This window comes from Sarcophilus harrisii, chromosome 4, assembly GCF_902635505.1.
Source record: "Sarcophilus harrisii chromosome 4, mSarHar1.11, whole genome shotgun sequence".
In the NCBI taxonomy this organism is placed as follows: domain Eukaryota; kingdom Metazoa; phylum Chordata; class Mammalia; order Dasyuromorphia; family Dasyuridae; genus Sarcophilus; species Sarcophilus harrisii.
The window spans coordinates 219,811,059-219,827,057 of record NC_045429.1 but is presented as its reverse complement, the minus strand read 5'-3'; the positions used below and the strand labels follow the sequence as shown (position 1 = coordinate 219,827,057).

At 36.1% G+C, this 15,999-nt stretch overlaps 1 protein-coding gene across 2 annotated transcripts in view; it reads left to right on the top strand.

Moving 5' to 3' along the window:
• The first annotated feature begins 5,247 nt into the window (after positions 1–5,247).
• The window catches only part of CFAP206 (cilia and flagella associated protein 206), a 53,776-nt gene continuing 43,024 nt past the window's right edge, over positions 5,248–15,999 (top strand). Inside the window, exons 1-4 of one of the 2 annotated variants that reach the window (XM_031964544.1) lie at positions 5,248–5,352; positions 9,969–10,077; positions 13,262–13,345; positions 15,090–15,180. In XM_031964544.1, the coding sequence (XP_031820404.1) occupies positions 9,970–10,077; positions 13,262–13,345; positions 15,090–15,180 (283 nt within the window). In that variant the 5' untranslated portion in view covers positions 5,248–5,352; position 9,969. The remainder of the gene's footprint in view (positions 5,353–9,968; positions 10,078–13,261; positions 13,346–15,089; positions 15,181–15,999) is intronic. The other variant, XM_003769266.3, reaches the window with a different exon arrangement.

Genomic DNA, 15,999 nt, shown 5'->3' with positions numbered 1-15,999 from the left:
AACATTTGCGCATATTGTCAGACATGGTCTCTAAATCAGTTATTTTTTGAGTAATTGTTATTATTAGTTATAAGAGAGAGGAGATTTATCACTGGGAGTGGAGAAAGAGTAATAGTAGCTAACATTTATATAGCATTTTAAGTTTTGCAAAGAACTTTATATAAATTATCTTAATTGAGTCTCATAAGAACATTATGAGTAAATGTTATCATTAACTCCACTTTGCAAATAAAGAAACTGAAGCTTAGAGAATTTAAAAGACTTGCTAGGGTCACACAATATCTCTGCAAGATCCAGATTCATTGGGAATATGATCGTTAAACCTTATGCCTTCTGGCATCTGGTGGCATCTTGCCTGTAATCTTACCTTTTCCTCATGAGAAAAATAGCTTCTGTCCGGTTTTTTTGTTTGTTTAAAAACTCAAGACTTTTCATAGCTCTTCAAGAAAAACAATTTCCTTAACACTCAGAAAGGATCTGAGCTATCATTCTCCTCTCAATCATACTAATTAATGGATCATTTACCCTAAAAACACTTTCAATGACTCAAGAAAACTTCTGACTGATCATTACAACATGACCCCTTGCCATAATATGATACATTTCTACACTAGCAGAAACAAACAGACATCGAATCCAATCTTATTTTCTCTTTTACAAGCCAAAGAAGTTGATTTGTTGAAGATCACATAAATAGTAACAGAGCCCTAGCTTTCAGCCTAGTCCCCTTTCTACCACTTCTGCTTTATTCTTATTCCTCTCTTCTTTAATCAAGACTGGGAATGATACCTAGTTTGGGAAATATAGGATTTATAAGCCACCATTTACCATATGTTTAAGGGGCTACAAGACCCTGGAGATCATTTCCAACAACCTTCTCACTTTTCAGAAGAGGTTATTGAGACTCAGGCAACTGTAGAAACTTGTGTAAAATCACCCAAGTATTATCAGAGCTGGGATTTAAACCCATGGACAAAGTGGAATTAGAGAAAGGGAATTATGAAAAAAAGGTCCAAATTTTTCAATGTTTATACAAGTCCCCGAAGCCACAGGAATATTGTAAGAGTTGGCCCTGCAATATGTCCTTTGCTTCCCAGTGCCTGCACCCCCTAAAGATGGTAAAGAGAGATCAGTGAGATTACTCTCTCCTTGGTTGAGCCAAGATTTTATTTTGCTTCTGAATCAAAAAGCCCACTTGTCCATGGTCTACCCTAATCTATATTTTACTACAGATTTCTATTTAACTACTTGCAGTGATACATTTCTTTGCTCACGATCCATGATTGTCTTTAGTGTCCAGTAGGAGGGAGCCTAACTGGCAGACAGTAAACCAACTGTTATCCTTTTAATTCAGGTTGAAACTACTTAGGATTAGAGAGAAAGTGTATTTTATTCTGAACCCTAAAATAGAACATTATGCCTCTCAACTGCAAATATCTGATGTGGAACACATAGATATAATTCTAGCTCAATACCCCATTGGAGAAAAGAGAGATTAGCTCACAGATGGCCTGTGTAGCAGCTTGTTCATAAAAGGTGTGGAGTTCATTCATTTAGCCCATCAATGTTATACAGCTGAACAAGAATTACCAAATCTTTCAGATAAATCCACCTGAACAGAAATATAATTCTCTTATTCTGTCTGAAAAGAAATCAAAATAGCCTTGCAAAATGGGATCTTTAGTTAATTCCCTTGATCCATAAAATTCAGTTTCAATCAATAAATCAGTATTCATTTCCAATTACCCACAAAGGAACAATAAAACTTCCAAAGCTGCTTCTTATCTCTGGCAATATCTTGCCTGAAAATGCTTTATTTCCTCTTCTGAATAATCTTTAGTGCCTTCAATTTAATGTCCCATAACAATATAACCTCAGGGTACTGTTATAACCTCAGGACATATTCAAATGTGTCCTTCAGGTCCTAGTCCTGGAGGAGGGCCAAGGCTTGAACTAATATGAATGGAAAGACCCAGGATCAGAAGTATTCTTGTTCCAAATTCTTTCCTTTTCTTGAATGTCATTTATCCTAGTTCTGATTTCTATGATCAACAAGTTTAGGTTAGGGTCAGAATCAAAGAACTAGGATTTTAAATTAATTTATAATTTATAACAGTTAAAAACAATTTATATAAACAATTTAAATTAATTATAATTATATTAATTATAGTTAATTTACAGTAAATAAACTGGCATTTATTAAGTTCCTATTCGGTCCTAGATTATACTTTGCCCTTCTGAACTCATAGCAACTACTCTCTGTACCTACCATTCATTTGGTACTGACCACATCCTTCTTTTTATGGTTTATTATAATTCTGAACATAAATGTCTTGTTTCTAGCAATTAGATTGTAAACTATAACATTTTGGGGTATCCCTCACAGAACTTAATTTAGCATTCAGTAATTTATTGATTGATTTTTTTTAAAACCAGGGACCAAACCTTAAACTCAAAGGATGAAGTCTGAGACTGTTAGGCATTAACTAGGGAGTGAGGGAAGATCTGGGGGGGAAATTGGATCTTATCTGCACTGTATTACTCTCTGGCTCAATTGTTGGAGCCCTGAGTCTGGACTCAAAAAGACCAGTTCAAATTTGACCTCACACCCTTACTAGTTATGTGACCCACAGCAAGTCATTTAACACTCTGCCTACATAAAACTGGGGAAGGAAATGGCAAATCACTCCAGTATCTTTACTAAGAAAATCCCATGGACAGCTGGTCTGTGGGATCACAAAGAGTCAGTTACAATTGAATAGCAAAAACTCTCTAAAAAGGACTTAAAAGCTAAGAATTTGTATTTCTATAATTGTGAGAAATAAAGCTAAACCAATACCTACTTGGAAATATAGCTAGATCCTGATCAACAAATCCTGTGAAGTAATTGCAGGCCTTTGAATTTCACTCTTTGAAGTTACAAATATGTTAAAAAAAAAAATAGTCATTGCTTCTAGTCCCATGTAAGTATGCAGTGTGAACGCGAATAATTCACCCCCTTCTCAAGATTCATTATTTGAACTAAAGGGGACCTAACTGTAAATGAGAAGAGAAAAGGCTCCGTTTTAGAGGCTTTGAGAACTTGCTTCAACCTGCTTCTCAATGCATGAGTTTCTTCTATATCTTTAAGAGATGGTCATCCAGGGATTGCTTAAGGACTTTCAGTCCTGGTGAGCTCACTATTTTTTTTTTAAACAGCTTGTTTAATTATTCAGATTTTTAACATTGAACCAAAAGTACCTTCCTGTAAATTCCAACATTTAATTGGTGCTAGTTCTATACTCCAAAATCATACACAACCTTTAATCTAACTTCTGCACAAGTTCCCTCTAAATGTTTGAAGGCAATTATCAAACCCAAGACATATTTGCTCAGTTTAATTATCCCTTCAGTTCTTCAATCATTCCTCATATGGTAGTTTCTAAACTTTTTAGGATCCTCAGCTGTTTTTCTCTGCATCATCTCCAGTTTGCCATGGTGACCAGAATTATTTATAATTCCTTCAGATATATCACTTCTCATCTGGATACTAATTTTTATCAGTGTAGTTGAAGATGGCAGTAAGTTTTTGTGTTGATTTAGCCAAGTCATACTGCTGTATTGAGTTTGCAGTCAAAGTCCCCCAGCCTCCCAGCTCTTTTTCATATGATGCTGTATCTCCTCAGATCTGCCTTTCTCCCCTACCTGACTTTTGCCACCTGCTTTATTGCAGAACACATATAATCTCCTTGAGATCAGAGGCTACTTGTTTTTTATGCATATCTTTAAAATGCAACATAATGTGTATATAAGTGCTTAAAATAAATGCTTTTTAAATGACATTCATTCATAGATTTATCTTGTATTTGAGCAATTGATTTTAAAACCCTTCAGTACAAGACTTAGGTTGTTTGAATTTCATTTTGCTAAATTTTACCCATATTCCAGTTTTTTCTAAATTATTTTGAATCTGTTTTGGCATCTAGCACATTCTCTTCCTGTTTCAGGTCATCTAGAAATGCAAAAAACTATGCATTCTACTTTTCCATCCAAATTATTAATAGGAATACTAACCAGAACAAGACAGATGACAAAGGGGTGAGGTACACAGATCAAGACTTCCAGGTGAAAATACTGTAAATTGAAATAATAGGAGAGATGGGAATTTATGAAAGAAAGAAATATCTTTAAGGTATATAAATTTTGTATTTACAAACACTGTTGGATTTTTTTTTAAGATCTTGTAAATTTGCACTGCTAGTTAATATTTCCTTTCCCCTGGTTTGGTTTTGTTCTTTGTTGCCTTTCTGTGTATCTCCATAGCTCAATACAGTGTCTTGCTCACAAGGGAATCACAAGAGACTGTAGCACGTTTTGCAGAAATCTGTATCTACTGTATTAAAGTATTTAACTATTTCATATATCCAATAAAATGAACCAAAAATGAATTTAGGTTGTTATTTACTAGAGTTCTCTTTAGGTTGAAGAAATTGTTTTCATTTCCAGGATGACTTTCATGCATGATATAGCCTTTTCTTTTCTTAATATCCTGTTACTGATCTTTATAATATTCTGAATAATGCATTTCTCCTCCTGGCCTTTATTAGGGATATAGCCCTGTTATTTCAGTGCTATAAGAAACTTGCAGATGAGGAAACTCTTTGATCCATGCAACACCAATGCTAGGTATCATAGCGGATAGAGTGTTGAATCTGGAGTCAGGAAGGTGTATTTTCTTGTGTTTAAATCTGGTCTAAAACACTTGATGTGTGACCCTGAGTAAGTTACTTAACCCAGTTTGCCTTAGTTTCTTTCTCTGTAAAATGAGCTGGAGAAGAAAATTGCAAATCATCCCAGAAAACCTCAAATGGGATCACCAAGCGATGGCTGAAAATGACAGTACATCAACAATGTGTGCCTTAGTTTTCCATATTGTAAAATGAAGAAGTTGGTCTCCATGACCTGCAAGATAATCTTTCAGCTTTCAATTGATGATCCTCTGCTCCCACGAAAAAGTCCCTTCCAACTCAGGAACCAAGTGTCAGAATTCTGCGGGCTCCATCCCTCCGGGGCTTGGAGCTAGAAGTTACTGTGGCTATTTGCACTTTGTTCTCCAAGTGAATTGGATTTAAGTGAGGCAGGGCTGTGCAAAGTCACCAGCCTCTCTCCTCAGGAACCATCTGGGTCCAGTGGCGAGATACGCATCAGTGTCACTGCCCATGGTTCCCAGGAAAGAACTCCAGGATGAGCCCCTCCCACTCCCGGGCCGCGTTCGGTCTCCTTGGAAACGCACCGAGTACAACAGCGCAGAGGGAGGAGAAGGCGGAGGCTGAGGCCGGACTGCGAGGTGGGCGCCCTTCAGATCATTTGCAGGTATATTTGGGCCGCGCCGGTGGAGGATGCTGGGGACCCTGGATGGAGACGCTGGGTCGGGATGGCGGGTCCTAGGGCTGAGCCGATCCTGTAGCTGTTTCTCTGTGTCGCACTAACCACTGCCTGCCTGGCCTCCGTCTTCCCGTCCGGGACTGTGCTTTGACGTCAGGGACCCCAGAGGCAGCAGGGACGGGCTTGGTCTGGAGGGGGTGAGCTGAAGAATGAGCCCCGCGTAGGGAACTGCAAGGACAAGCAGAGATTCCTCAGGCAGGGAAGCGGTCAAATAGGTTTAGGAGCGGTTCAAATCTTGACTCTATTTCCTACCTATGGATCATAAGACAAATCTGTCCACTTCTCTTGGCCTCCCTTTTCTGGTTTTCAAAATGATAAGGTTGTACGATGATTCCTGGGATCCCATCCCGTTCAATTAAAAAAACATTTAGTAAGTTCATTGTCTTCAAACTTAATCTCAATCACAATGTCCTCACCTATAAAATGTGAATAGTGATAATAGCACCTTCCCGTTGTGAGGATTGAACAAAATTCTATACATCTTATACTTTGCAAAATAGAATGTTTTTTTGTATTTGTGTGTGAGCCTGTCCATACCTTAGCTGGTAGCTAGTTACCTGTGTCATCTTAATAAAGTCATTAATGTCCTTTGGGTCTCAGTCTCTTCATGAGGAGTGAGGGGGATGGACTTTTCTGAAGTCTTTTCCACCACTAAATCTAAGATGCTACTGATCAATTTTTAAAAGACCCTGGAGAAGAGAATTCTTATCATCTGAAAGCTATCTGGGCCAAATGCTTCATTTTATAATGAGGACACAGAAGTGATTTTTGCCAAAGGCATCCAGGTAGTAAAATTAAGAACATTCTTATAAGCAAGGTAAGTGAAGTAGCACAGTGTTATAAAGATAGAGGGAAGGGAAGGAAATGGAGAGGGTGGGAAGGGATGGGAGGATAGAGGAGAGCAAGAAAGAGCAGGGGAAGACAGATAAGGGTGGAACTGGGAAGGAAGGAAGGGAAGACAATAAAAGTCAAATTAGAGGAAGGGATGGGAAGAGAGGAAAGAGGAGAGGAGAGAAGGGAAAAGCAGGGGAAAAGAAAGAGAGTAAACTCAAGAAACAAATTCTAGTTGAGTCTCTGATTCTTTGTGCCATTACAATTCTGATTTCCTGGGTCTCAGTTTGTGAATTGTGAGTGAAGACAATTTGAAGTTGCTTGTCCTAGACAAGTGTCTGAAGGTCATCAGTGAATATTTCATCCATGAGTAATATTAAACAGATTAGCAACACTTTGTTCATCTTATAGGAATGACAGGGGATATAGGATTTACAGCTAGAAAATAATTTAATCCAGCCTCCTCATTTTACAGAGAAGGAAATTGATTTATAGAGCTTAAGCAACTTGTATAAGAACACACATGAACAACAGAGTGGAGAAGTCCAAGGTTTCCAAATCCAGGACTATTTTCCTTTATATGACATTTCTGCCTATGGGTTGGCAGTTGTGATACACCTAACCCTGATGAATATAAAATCAGGAAAACACTTATGAATAACAAAATTCACCTCACAATTCTTTTTTTTTAATAGCCTTTTATTTACAGGATATATACATGGGTAACTTTACAGCATTAACAATTGCCAAACCTCTTGTTCCAATTTTTCACCTCTTACCCCTCCCCCCCTCCCCTAGATGGCAGGATGACCAGTAGATGCTAAATATATTAAAATATAAATTAGATACACAATAAGTATACATGACCAAAACGTTATTTTGCTGTACAAAAAGAAACAGACTCTGAAATATTGTACAATTAGCTTGTGAAGGGAATCAAAAATGCAGGTGTGCATAAATATAGGGATTCGGAATTCAATGTAATGGTTTTTAGTCATCTCCCAGAGTTCTTTTTCTGGGCATAGCTGGTTCAGTTCATTACTGCTCCATTAGAAATGATTTGGTTGATCTCGTTGCTGAGGATGGCCTGGTCCATCAGAACTGGTCATCATATAGTATTGTTGTTGAAGTATATAATGATCTCCTGGTCCTGCTCATTTCACTCAGCATCAGTTTGTGTAAGCCTCTCCAGGCCTTTCTGAAATTATCCTGTTGGTCATTTCTTACAGAACAGTAATATTCCATAATATTCATATCACCTCACAATTCTTAATAATTTTATACTCTAGGGGCAGCTAGATGGCAGGAAGACCTGAGTTCTAATGCCACTTCAGATATTTAACAGTTACTAGCTGTATGACCCTAGGCAAGTCATTTAACTTCAATTGCCTCTCAAAAAACCAAACCAAAACCAAAACAAAAGTATTTTATACTCCAGGAGGCATCATTTTTGACTGAAAACTTCTGATCCTTCATGGCAGAAAGGTGTCCTAGATTTCTCAAAAGTTTTTACCAGAAAAAGGCACAGACTTAAAGTTCTTGCCAAACTTGTGAAGAATTATCTGTTCTTAAAGATCCAGTCTCTAAAATTCATAGAATATCATTACCAAGTTAGCTACAGGATGATGAAATTACTACCAAAAAATAAAATTGGCCAGAGCAATTCTTGCAAACTACATACTAAGATTTAGAGAGGTTTTGAGCTATATCAGTGAAGTTTGCTTTGCAAACCTTAAAGTGCTGAATGTGTTATAAAGACTATTAGGACAAGAATGTGCACACGATGGAAAAACTGTTTCATGTTCTTAAAGAAGACCAAGATGACATCATTGTGCAGGGAGTCAAGGTATAGTGTGACTGACTGTGGCTCATCAGACCAACAAACTCAGAAGACTCTATCATAGATCAGGCGTAAATAGTCCATGAAACATTTGGAGAGGAGATATGTTTAACTTTGCATATTTCTCTCCTTTTGAGCTACTACAATTCTCTTCTGCTCAAGAGAATAGCCCGTTGTTGCTAGCAGACATGCCAGGTAGTCTTGTGCTTGTGTCTCCCATGTCTCATAATTGATCCCAAAGTTCTTCAGAGGGACCTTAAGAATGTCCTTCTATCTCACTGCTTCTGACCTCCATGTGAACATTTGCTTTCTGTGAGGTCTCTGTAAAATTGTCTTTTAGGAAAACATACATTTGACATTCAGTCAATATAGCCAGCCCATCGGAATTGTGCTCTCTGCAGTAGAGTTTGGAAGTTCAAGAGAAAGCACCTTAGTGTCAGGAACCTTACCTTGCTAGGTGATCTTCAGAATCTTCCTAAGACAAATCAAATGGGAAATTCATTTTCTTAACATGGAACTCATATACTTAGGTTTCACATACAACAATGAGGTCAACACAGAGGCTCTATAGATTTTCAATTTGGTAGGCAGCCCTAGGTAATATCTCTTTTCCCTCACCTTCATTAGGAGCTTCTCAAACACTTATCTAGCTCTAGTAATGTGTACATCAGCCCTATTATCTATGTGTATATTCCTCCAAAAGATACTGCCACAGTGAGATTTATCCATGGCATTCAAAATTTCTCCATTTGCTCTAACTGCTGGTTCCACCTATGGATGGTATGGTGCTGGCTGGTGAAGAACTTTTGTTTTGTTGGTGTTAATTGTTAGGCAAGAATAGCAGAAGTGGCAGAAAATAAATCCATATTTTGTTGCATATCTCAGCTTTAGAGGCTGCAAATTCATGAGTGCAAAATCCTCTGTTAACGAAAAGTTGGACACCAATTCTCAGCCCACTTTAGTCTTAGCTTGCAGCAACAAAAAACATGGGGGGGCAAGCACTCAGCCCTGCTTCACTCCATTGGTGATTGGGGAAGTTCAAGAGCATTATCCATTATTTAGAATCCTTGAAAACATGCATACTATCACATAATTCTGAGGAACTTCTCCAGGCAACCAGATTTTGCTATGATCTTCCACAAACACTTATGATTTACAGCATCAAAGGCCATGATCAGTATGCACACCTGTGTTCTGCTCTTGGCATTTCTCCTGGTGTCAGGAAGCAAACACATTATCATATACCATTCCTTTCTGAAGCCACACTGGCTTTCAGGTAGATGGCTATCTTCCACATGAAGGCCCAGCCTATTAAGAATTCTGGCAAGAATCTTGCTAGCAATGACTAAAAGAGATATCCTCTATGATTGTCACAGGACAACCTATTTCCATTTCCTTTTTGGAAATGGACAATAAAAGCATCCTTAAATTCTTGGGGGGATGCTATATAAATACTAACTATTAGTTTATTAAATGTGATATTAGGGAGTATTGTAGAATTTTTTGTTTTAATATCTTAAAAAATATCTATTCCTTTTATACAATACTTCAATTTCCCAGAAATTCCTCCATACATCATATATTTTTATGTCAATTAACATATATCTTATTGCATAAGAAATAGAGTAAAATATTTCAAAAGAATGTTGTTATAATCATTTATCATTTAAGCAAGGGGAAAAAACGATTTTATCCTTTATGGTCCAAATTTCAGCAAATGATGTTTCTCATCAATAGAATTATTTATGAAAAGCTAGTGAGTCTGGCAAATATGTAATTGGTATTGTATTAAAATATTGTAATGGAAAGAAAACTGAAGATGAAGAAAAATTTAAATATAAAGTTTAAAACTATAATTGTTTTATTTTACCAGGATGGCTTACAGCCAAGCTGAATGTGTTATAAAGAATATTATTCGAGAAATAGGACAAGAATGTGCACACTATGGAGAAACTGTTTCTGAAACACTTGTGGCTTTTATGGTAGGAATAAAATTAATGTTGTTTAGTATTAATATTTTATTCTTTTGTATTAATTGTATGAAATTACCCTTTAAAAAGGTGTACTATATGTTACTAGATCTTCTTTAGTTTAAAATATATTAAACAATAGGGATATGAGAGGAGGATATGAAAGAAAAATCTTGGAGGTACATAAATTTTGTATTTACAAACTAACTTTAAAAAAAAAAAGATGTTGTGAATTTGAATTGAATCTAATTTTTTTGTCTTTATTTTCCCATTGCTTAGAATAATGCCTGACATAAAATAAATGCTGAATAAATTATTGTTTATTAATTGGGTTGTGATCTTTTACAGTATGTGTACCTTTAAAAAATAATCCATTGACTCAGTCTTCATGCTGCAGTTATCCATGATTAAATAAAATATACAGATGACCATCGATCCTAATCTTAGACATGAATTTCACCCTCTTCCCCTACCCAACTATTCTGACTATTCTATTCTGTACCCAACTATTCTATTATTATTCATTTAAAGATAAATTATCTGATTTTATTTTACCCCCCCCCCTTTCTCTTTCTGTTTTGTAGTAGTATAAATACATGTAAGCAGAAGCATAGTTCTGAATAATATACCCAACTGCATAATTAGCCTCTTCTTATAGAGAGTCGAATAAAAATCAAATTCAGAGATCAAATAAATCATCAAATTCAAGGAACTTTCACAATTTAACCCAAACCTACTTTTTCAGCTTTATCTCACACTATTCTCTTATATATACTCTGTGCTCTAGCACTGGATTTCTGGATTACTTTTTGTTCCCTGAATATATTTGATGAACACTTATTAAGTCAACAAACACTTTTTTATTATAGCTTTTTATTTACAACATACAAATGTATACAACATACAACATACAAAAACAGATGTAGGAAGCACCGACATCTGAACTTCTTGGTTAGAAGAATCCCGGGTCCCCAGAGTCTTAGAGTGGGAGAAAATCCCAAGCAAGGTGTACATTCCTTCCTAGGTGAGATTCTCACCTTTCTTTTTTTTTTATTATAGCTTTTTATTTACAAAATATATGCATGGGTAATTTTTCAGCATTGACACTTGCAAAACCTTTTGTTCCAATTTTTCCCCTCCTTCCCCCCACCCCCTCCCCCACATGGCAGGTTGACCAATATATGTTAAATATGTTAAAGTATATGTTAAATACAATATATGTATACATGTCCATACAGTTATTTTGTTGTACAAAAAGAATCGGACTTTGAAATAGTGTACAATTAGCCTGTGAAGGAAATCAAAAATTCAGGCAGACAAAAATAGAGGGATTGGGAATTCTATGCAGTGGTTCATAGTTATCTCCCAGAGTTCTTTCACTGGGTGTAGCTGATTCAATTCATTATTGCTTCATTGGAACTGATTTGGTTGATCTCATTGCTGAGGATGGCCATGTCCATCGGAATTGATCATCATATAGTATTGTTGTTGAAGTATATAATGATCTCCTGGTCCTGTTCATTTCACTCAGCATCAGTTCATGTAAGTCTTTCCAGGCCCTTCTGAAATCATCAAGCTGGTCGTTTCTTACAGAACAATATTCCATAACATTCTTATACCACAATTTATTCAGCCATTCTCCAGTTGAGGTGCATCCACTCAGTTTCCAGTTTCTTGCCACTACAAAGAGGGCTGCCACAAACATTCTTGCACATGCAGGTCCCTTTCCCTTCTTTAGTATCTCCTTGGGGTATAAGCCCAGTAGAAACACTGCTGGATCAAAGGGTATGCACAGTTTGATAACTTTTTGAGCATAGTTCCAATTGCTCTCCAGAATGTCTGGATGTGTTCACAATTCCACCAACAATGTATGTGTCCCAGTTTTCCCACATCCCCTCCAACATTCCACATTATCTTTTCCTGTCATCCTGACAGGTGTGTAGTGGTATCTCAGAATTGTCTTAATTTGCATTTCTCTGATTAATAATGACTTGGAGCATCTTTTCATATGGCTAGAAATAGTTTCAGTTTCTTCATCTGAAAATTTTCTGTTCATATCCTTTGACCATTTATCAATTGGAGAATGGCTTGATTTCTTATAGAGTCAATTCTCTATATATTTTGGAAATGAGGATTCTCACCTTTCCATGAAGGCGGTTTTATAAGCTGAGAACAAAGAAGGCACTATGCTAAATGTTCTCCTGTGATATGTTACTCTTGGGATAAAGCAGATTTCCAGGCGCAGGTGCTTCATCTTAAGGAGAATATTTGTTCATTCCTTTAGGATAACTGCATTTACTCAGGGAACTGGCCAGATTTCCAAGACAAACATAGATCAACAATAAAGGAAACTTATTAGTCAATACACAAGAAAGGCAACCTTCCTTCCTTACGCTTCCTGGCATTCCATGGGTAACTGCAAGCACATTTTCATGTTCTCAGCAAAAAGTTTCGTAAAAGATATGGCCAAGATTCACTAGGATTCCTTATACTACTCAAAATGGAGGTTTTAAGGAGGAACTCACAATTGGAAATAGGAGCCTGTAGGAACAGAGGGATAAGGTAAATCAGGCATAGTGGTGAATTTCACAAAGTTATATCTTCTTCATTTTTCTCTAAGTGATGTATAATTGTTGTTGTTGCTGTTTTAATGCTTTTCTTTTTTTGGCTAGGCAATGGGAGTTAAGTGACCTGCCCAGGGTCACACAACTAGTAAGTGTTAAATGTCTCAGGCCAGATTTGAATTCAGATTCTCCTGACTCCTCTGCCAGTGCTCTTTCCACTATGCCATATTACAGAAATGCTTTTCTATTGTATAATGCCCATTATCCCATATATTTTTCAAGGCTTCAATCAAATGCCACCATGATGTTATCTCTGATTTTCCCAATTGGAAATGATTTCTCCCTCATCTAATCTCATTGTACCTTATGACCCTTTTATATACTTATCATATTCTTACCTATATTTATGTGTACAAATCTTATATGAACAAGATTTCATATTCTTTAATAATTATTTATTTTATTTGTCTTATTTACCTGTGTGTCTCCTCCTCAATCCTCAATATATTGCATGTAGTAGGACTTTAATAGGTGATGTGTGAATGACAATACCCCAGTCTTTCAAGAAACATAATAACCAAATTTCATCATAATCATGTCACTTAGTAAAAATATTTTTTGCTATCCTGTAGGTGAAAGCTGTTGTTCTGGATCCAAGCAATGGCTTCAACATGGATAGAAATCTCACAAAACCTGATGTTCAGAAACTTGTTAAGGTGATTATTACTTAAACCCTCAAGTTTGGGGTCATATTCTCATTCTATCTTATCTCATAGAGATGTTTTACTATTACTTTAATCTTAACTTGGTAGGATAACATTAATATCTCTTGACATTGATATAATATTTAATATTAAAGAATTATCTAAATTGCTTTGTGATCTGCTACTATTCTGATCAATGTAATGTTATGATTCAAGTTGATATTGCTTATTTTCTAAGGGAAAAGCTGAAATCAGAAGAAAATAATCACCAAAATTTAGAAATGAAGTGGAAATGCTTATAAACCAATTTTGGAAACTAAAGAAATCAAGAATTCAAGACATCTTTGATTTCTCTCATGTTAACTATTAATCATTTTGTAAAAACAAATTAGATGTCTTACCTATGTTTCTAAGATATTATAAATCTGAGTTTGACTTTCATGGGATAGGTGAAGAGGAGGCAGTTATAAACCTATGGAGAAATGTTGTCTAGGTTTTAACACAGATGGGAGAAAATTTTTCTCCACCTTCTTCCCAATTAATGGTACCAGAAGTGGGCTGAATATATGCACTCTACCTTAAGCATAAGACATGGGAGTAGAGAAGTTGTTAAGGTCTCCATTAATGGAGATCTGAAATTTTGTTGCTAAGATAATTTGGCTATAGAAATGACAACATGTCCTAGCATCCTTCAAGGTTGATTTCTGTCCATTGAAAAGTAGTTTCTCACATGCTACAGACTGGGAGAATGGATGTAACTATAGATGAACAATTATACAGGAATTCAACAGAGAATCCAATCAAGATATTTTGGAAGACTTCGACTTAAGTATTTTTTTTCCCACTCAAGTTGTAAGGGAATCTTTAGTCTAGTGTAAAAAAAAATAGACATATAAACAAACTTGTGAAGTATTTCATTGTTTACCAATAATAGTCATTCTTGTTTTCCTTTTTTTTATTTTAATTTTTAAAATTTTTTTATTTTATTTAATAGCCTTTTATTTACAGGTTATATGTATGGGTAACTTTATAGCATTAACAATTGCCAAACCTCTTGTTCCAGTTTTTCACCTCTTATCCCCCACTCCCTCCCCCAGATGGCAGGATGACCAGTCATTCTTGTTTTCCTTCATGTTAGCATACAACTGTAATACCAGAGAAACTGAGGCAAGACAGATATTGTTTTTTAATCTTTTAATGTAGAGAGTTTTAGACTAGCCAACTGAATGGGACTCATGTCCAAAATCATTCTGGCCCCGAGGAACTAAGGCAAGGAACTTATATAGGGTTTTAGCCAATTAGGGTTTACAAGCAGTATACAAAAGCTGAGAAGGCAAAGGCAGATAAGGGGGGCAAGGATACTGGGTGGGCAGACAAGCCATAATGCCAGGAAAGGATCATACCCTGACAGGATAGGGGTTAAGATAAGATGGTCAAAGACAGCAAAGCAAGGGGCAATACACAAATGGAGGGGAATTATCTTAGATAATGTACCTGAAGTTTATGACACAATGGTATGTAAAGTGGTCAGAGTTTCAAGGTTTTTCCTGACTTGATTCTCCCAGTCCTAATGGCAAGGAAGCGGGGGTGGCTATGATTTTTTTATTCTTTATGGATTATTATTCAGGTTCAGCATCACACAACTTAATCTAGAAAGACAAAATCTTAAGTTGTGAGCTTTACTATTTAGAGAAGAATCACCTTTCAGAAACTGTAGTTCAAAGATATTCACACAAGCAATTTTTTTCCTCCCTAGCTATGTGTTGATAGACTACTGGACAAAAAAAATCCATCCTTGAATACAATTAAGATGCAAGTTTATTTTGATATGAATTACACAAACCGAGGTAATGTATCTAATACCTAACTTTAAAATGTTCTATTAAACTATGTATTATAATATCACAGGATTATAGAATCATAAGAGTTGGAAGGTATTTCAAGAATCATCATATACAACCTTGTACTAGACTAAAAATACTTTCTACAAAATTCCTCTAAAAGTAGCTGTCCAGATTCTGCTGAAAGACGTCCAATAAAAAGGAAACCATTACCTTCTTGCATCAGCCCTTTCTAGTTTTGTGAGGAAAATGTCCTTTATCTATCTTAAATATGCTTCTGTGTACCTTTCAATAGCAGCTTCTAATTCTTCCTTTGACCTTATATAATCACTATTCTTCTTGATGTTGGCCCTTTAAATACTTGGAGGCAATAATGCTCCCCACTTTCATCCCCCAACCCCCAATTCTTTTGCAGGATAAACATCTCCAATTCCTTTAACTAAATTCTTATGATTTAATCTCAAGCCCCCTCACTATTTAAGGCACCCTCTTCAAATAGCTCATCTTTCATTCCCCAAAAGTGATGCTCAGAAATGACATGCTCAAGTATGACATGAGCATTACAGAGGATAGTGGAACAATTACCTCCATTGTTCTCCACATTATTCCTACTTTCATGATGTAGTCTAGGATAGCATTAGCTTGTTTGTTGCCATGGCACTGTTAATTCATTTTAAGATCACAGGCTACTAAAACCTTTAGATCTTTTTCTTTTTTAAATTTTTATTATTATTATAGCTTTTTATTTACAAAACATATGCATGGGTAACTTTTCAACAATGACACTTGCAAAACCTTCTGTTCCAACTTTTCCCCTCTTTCCCC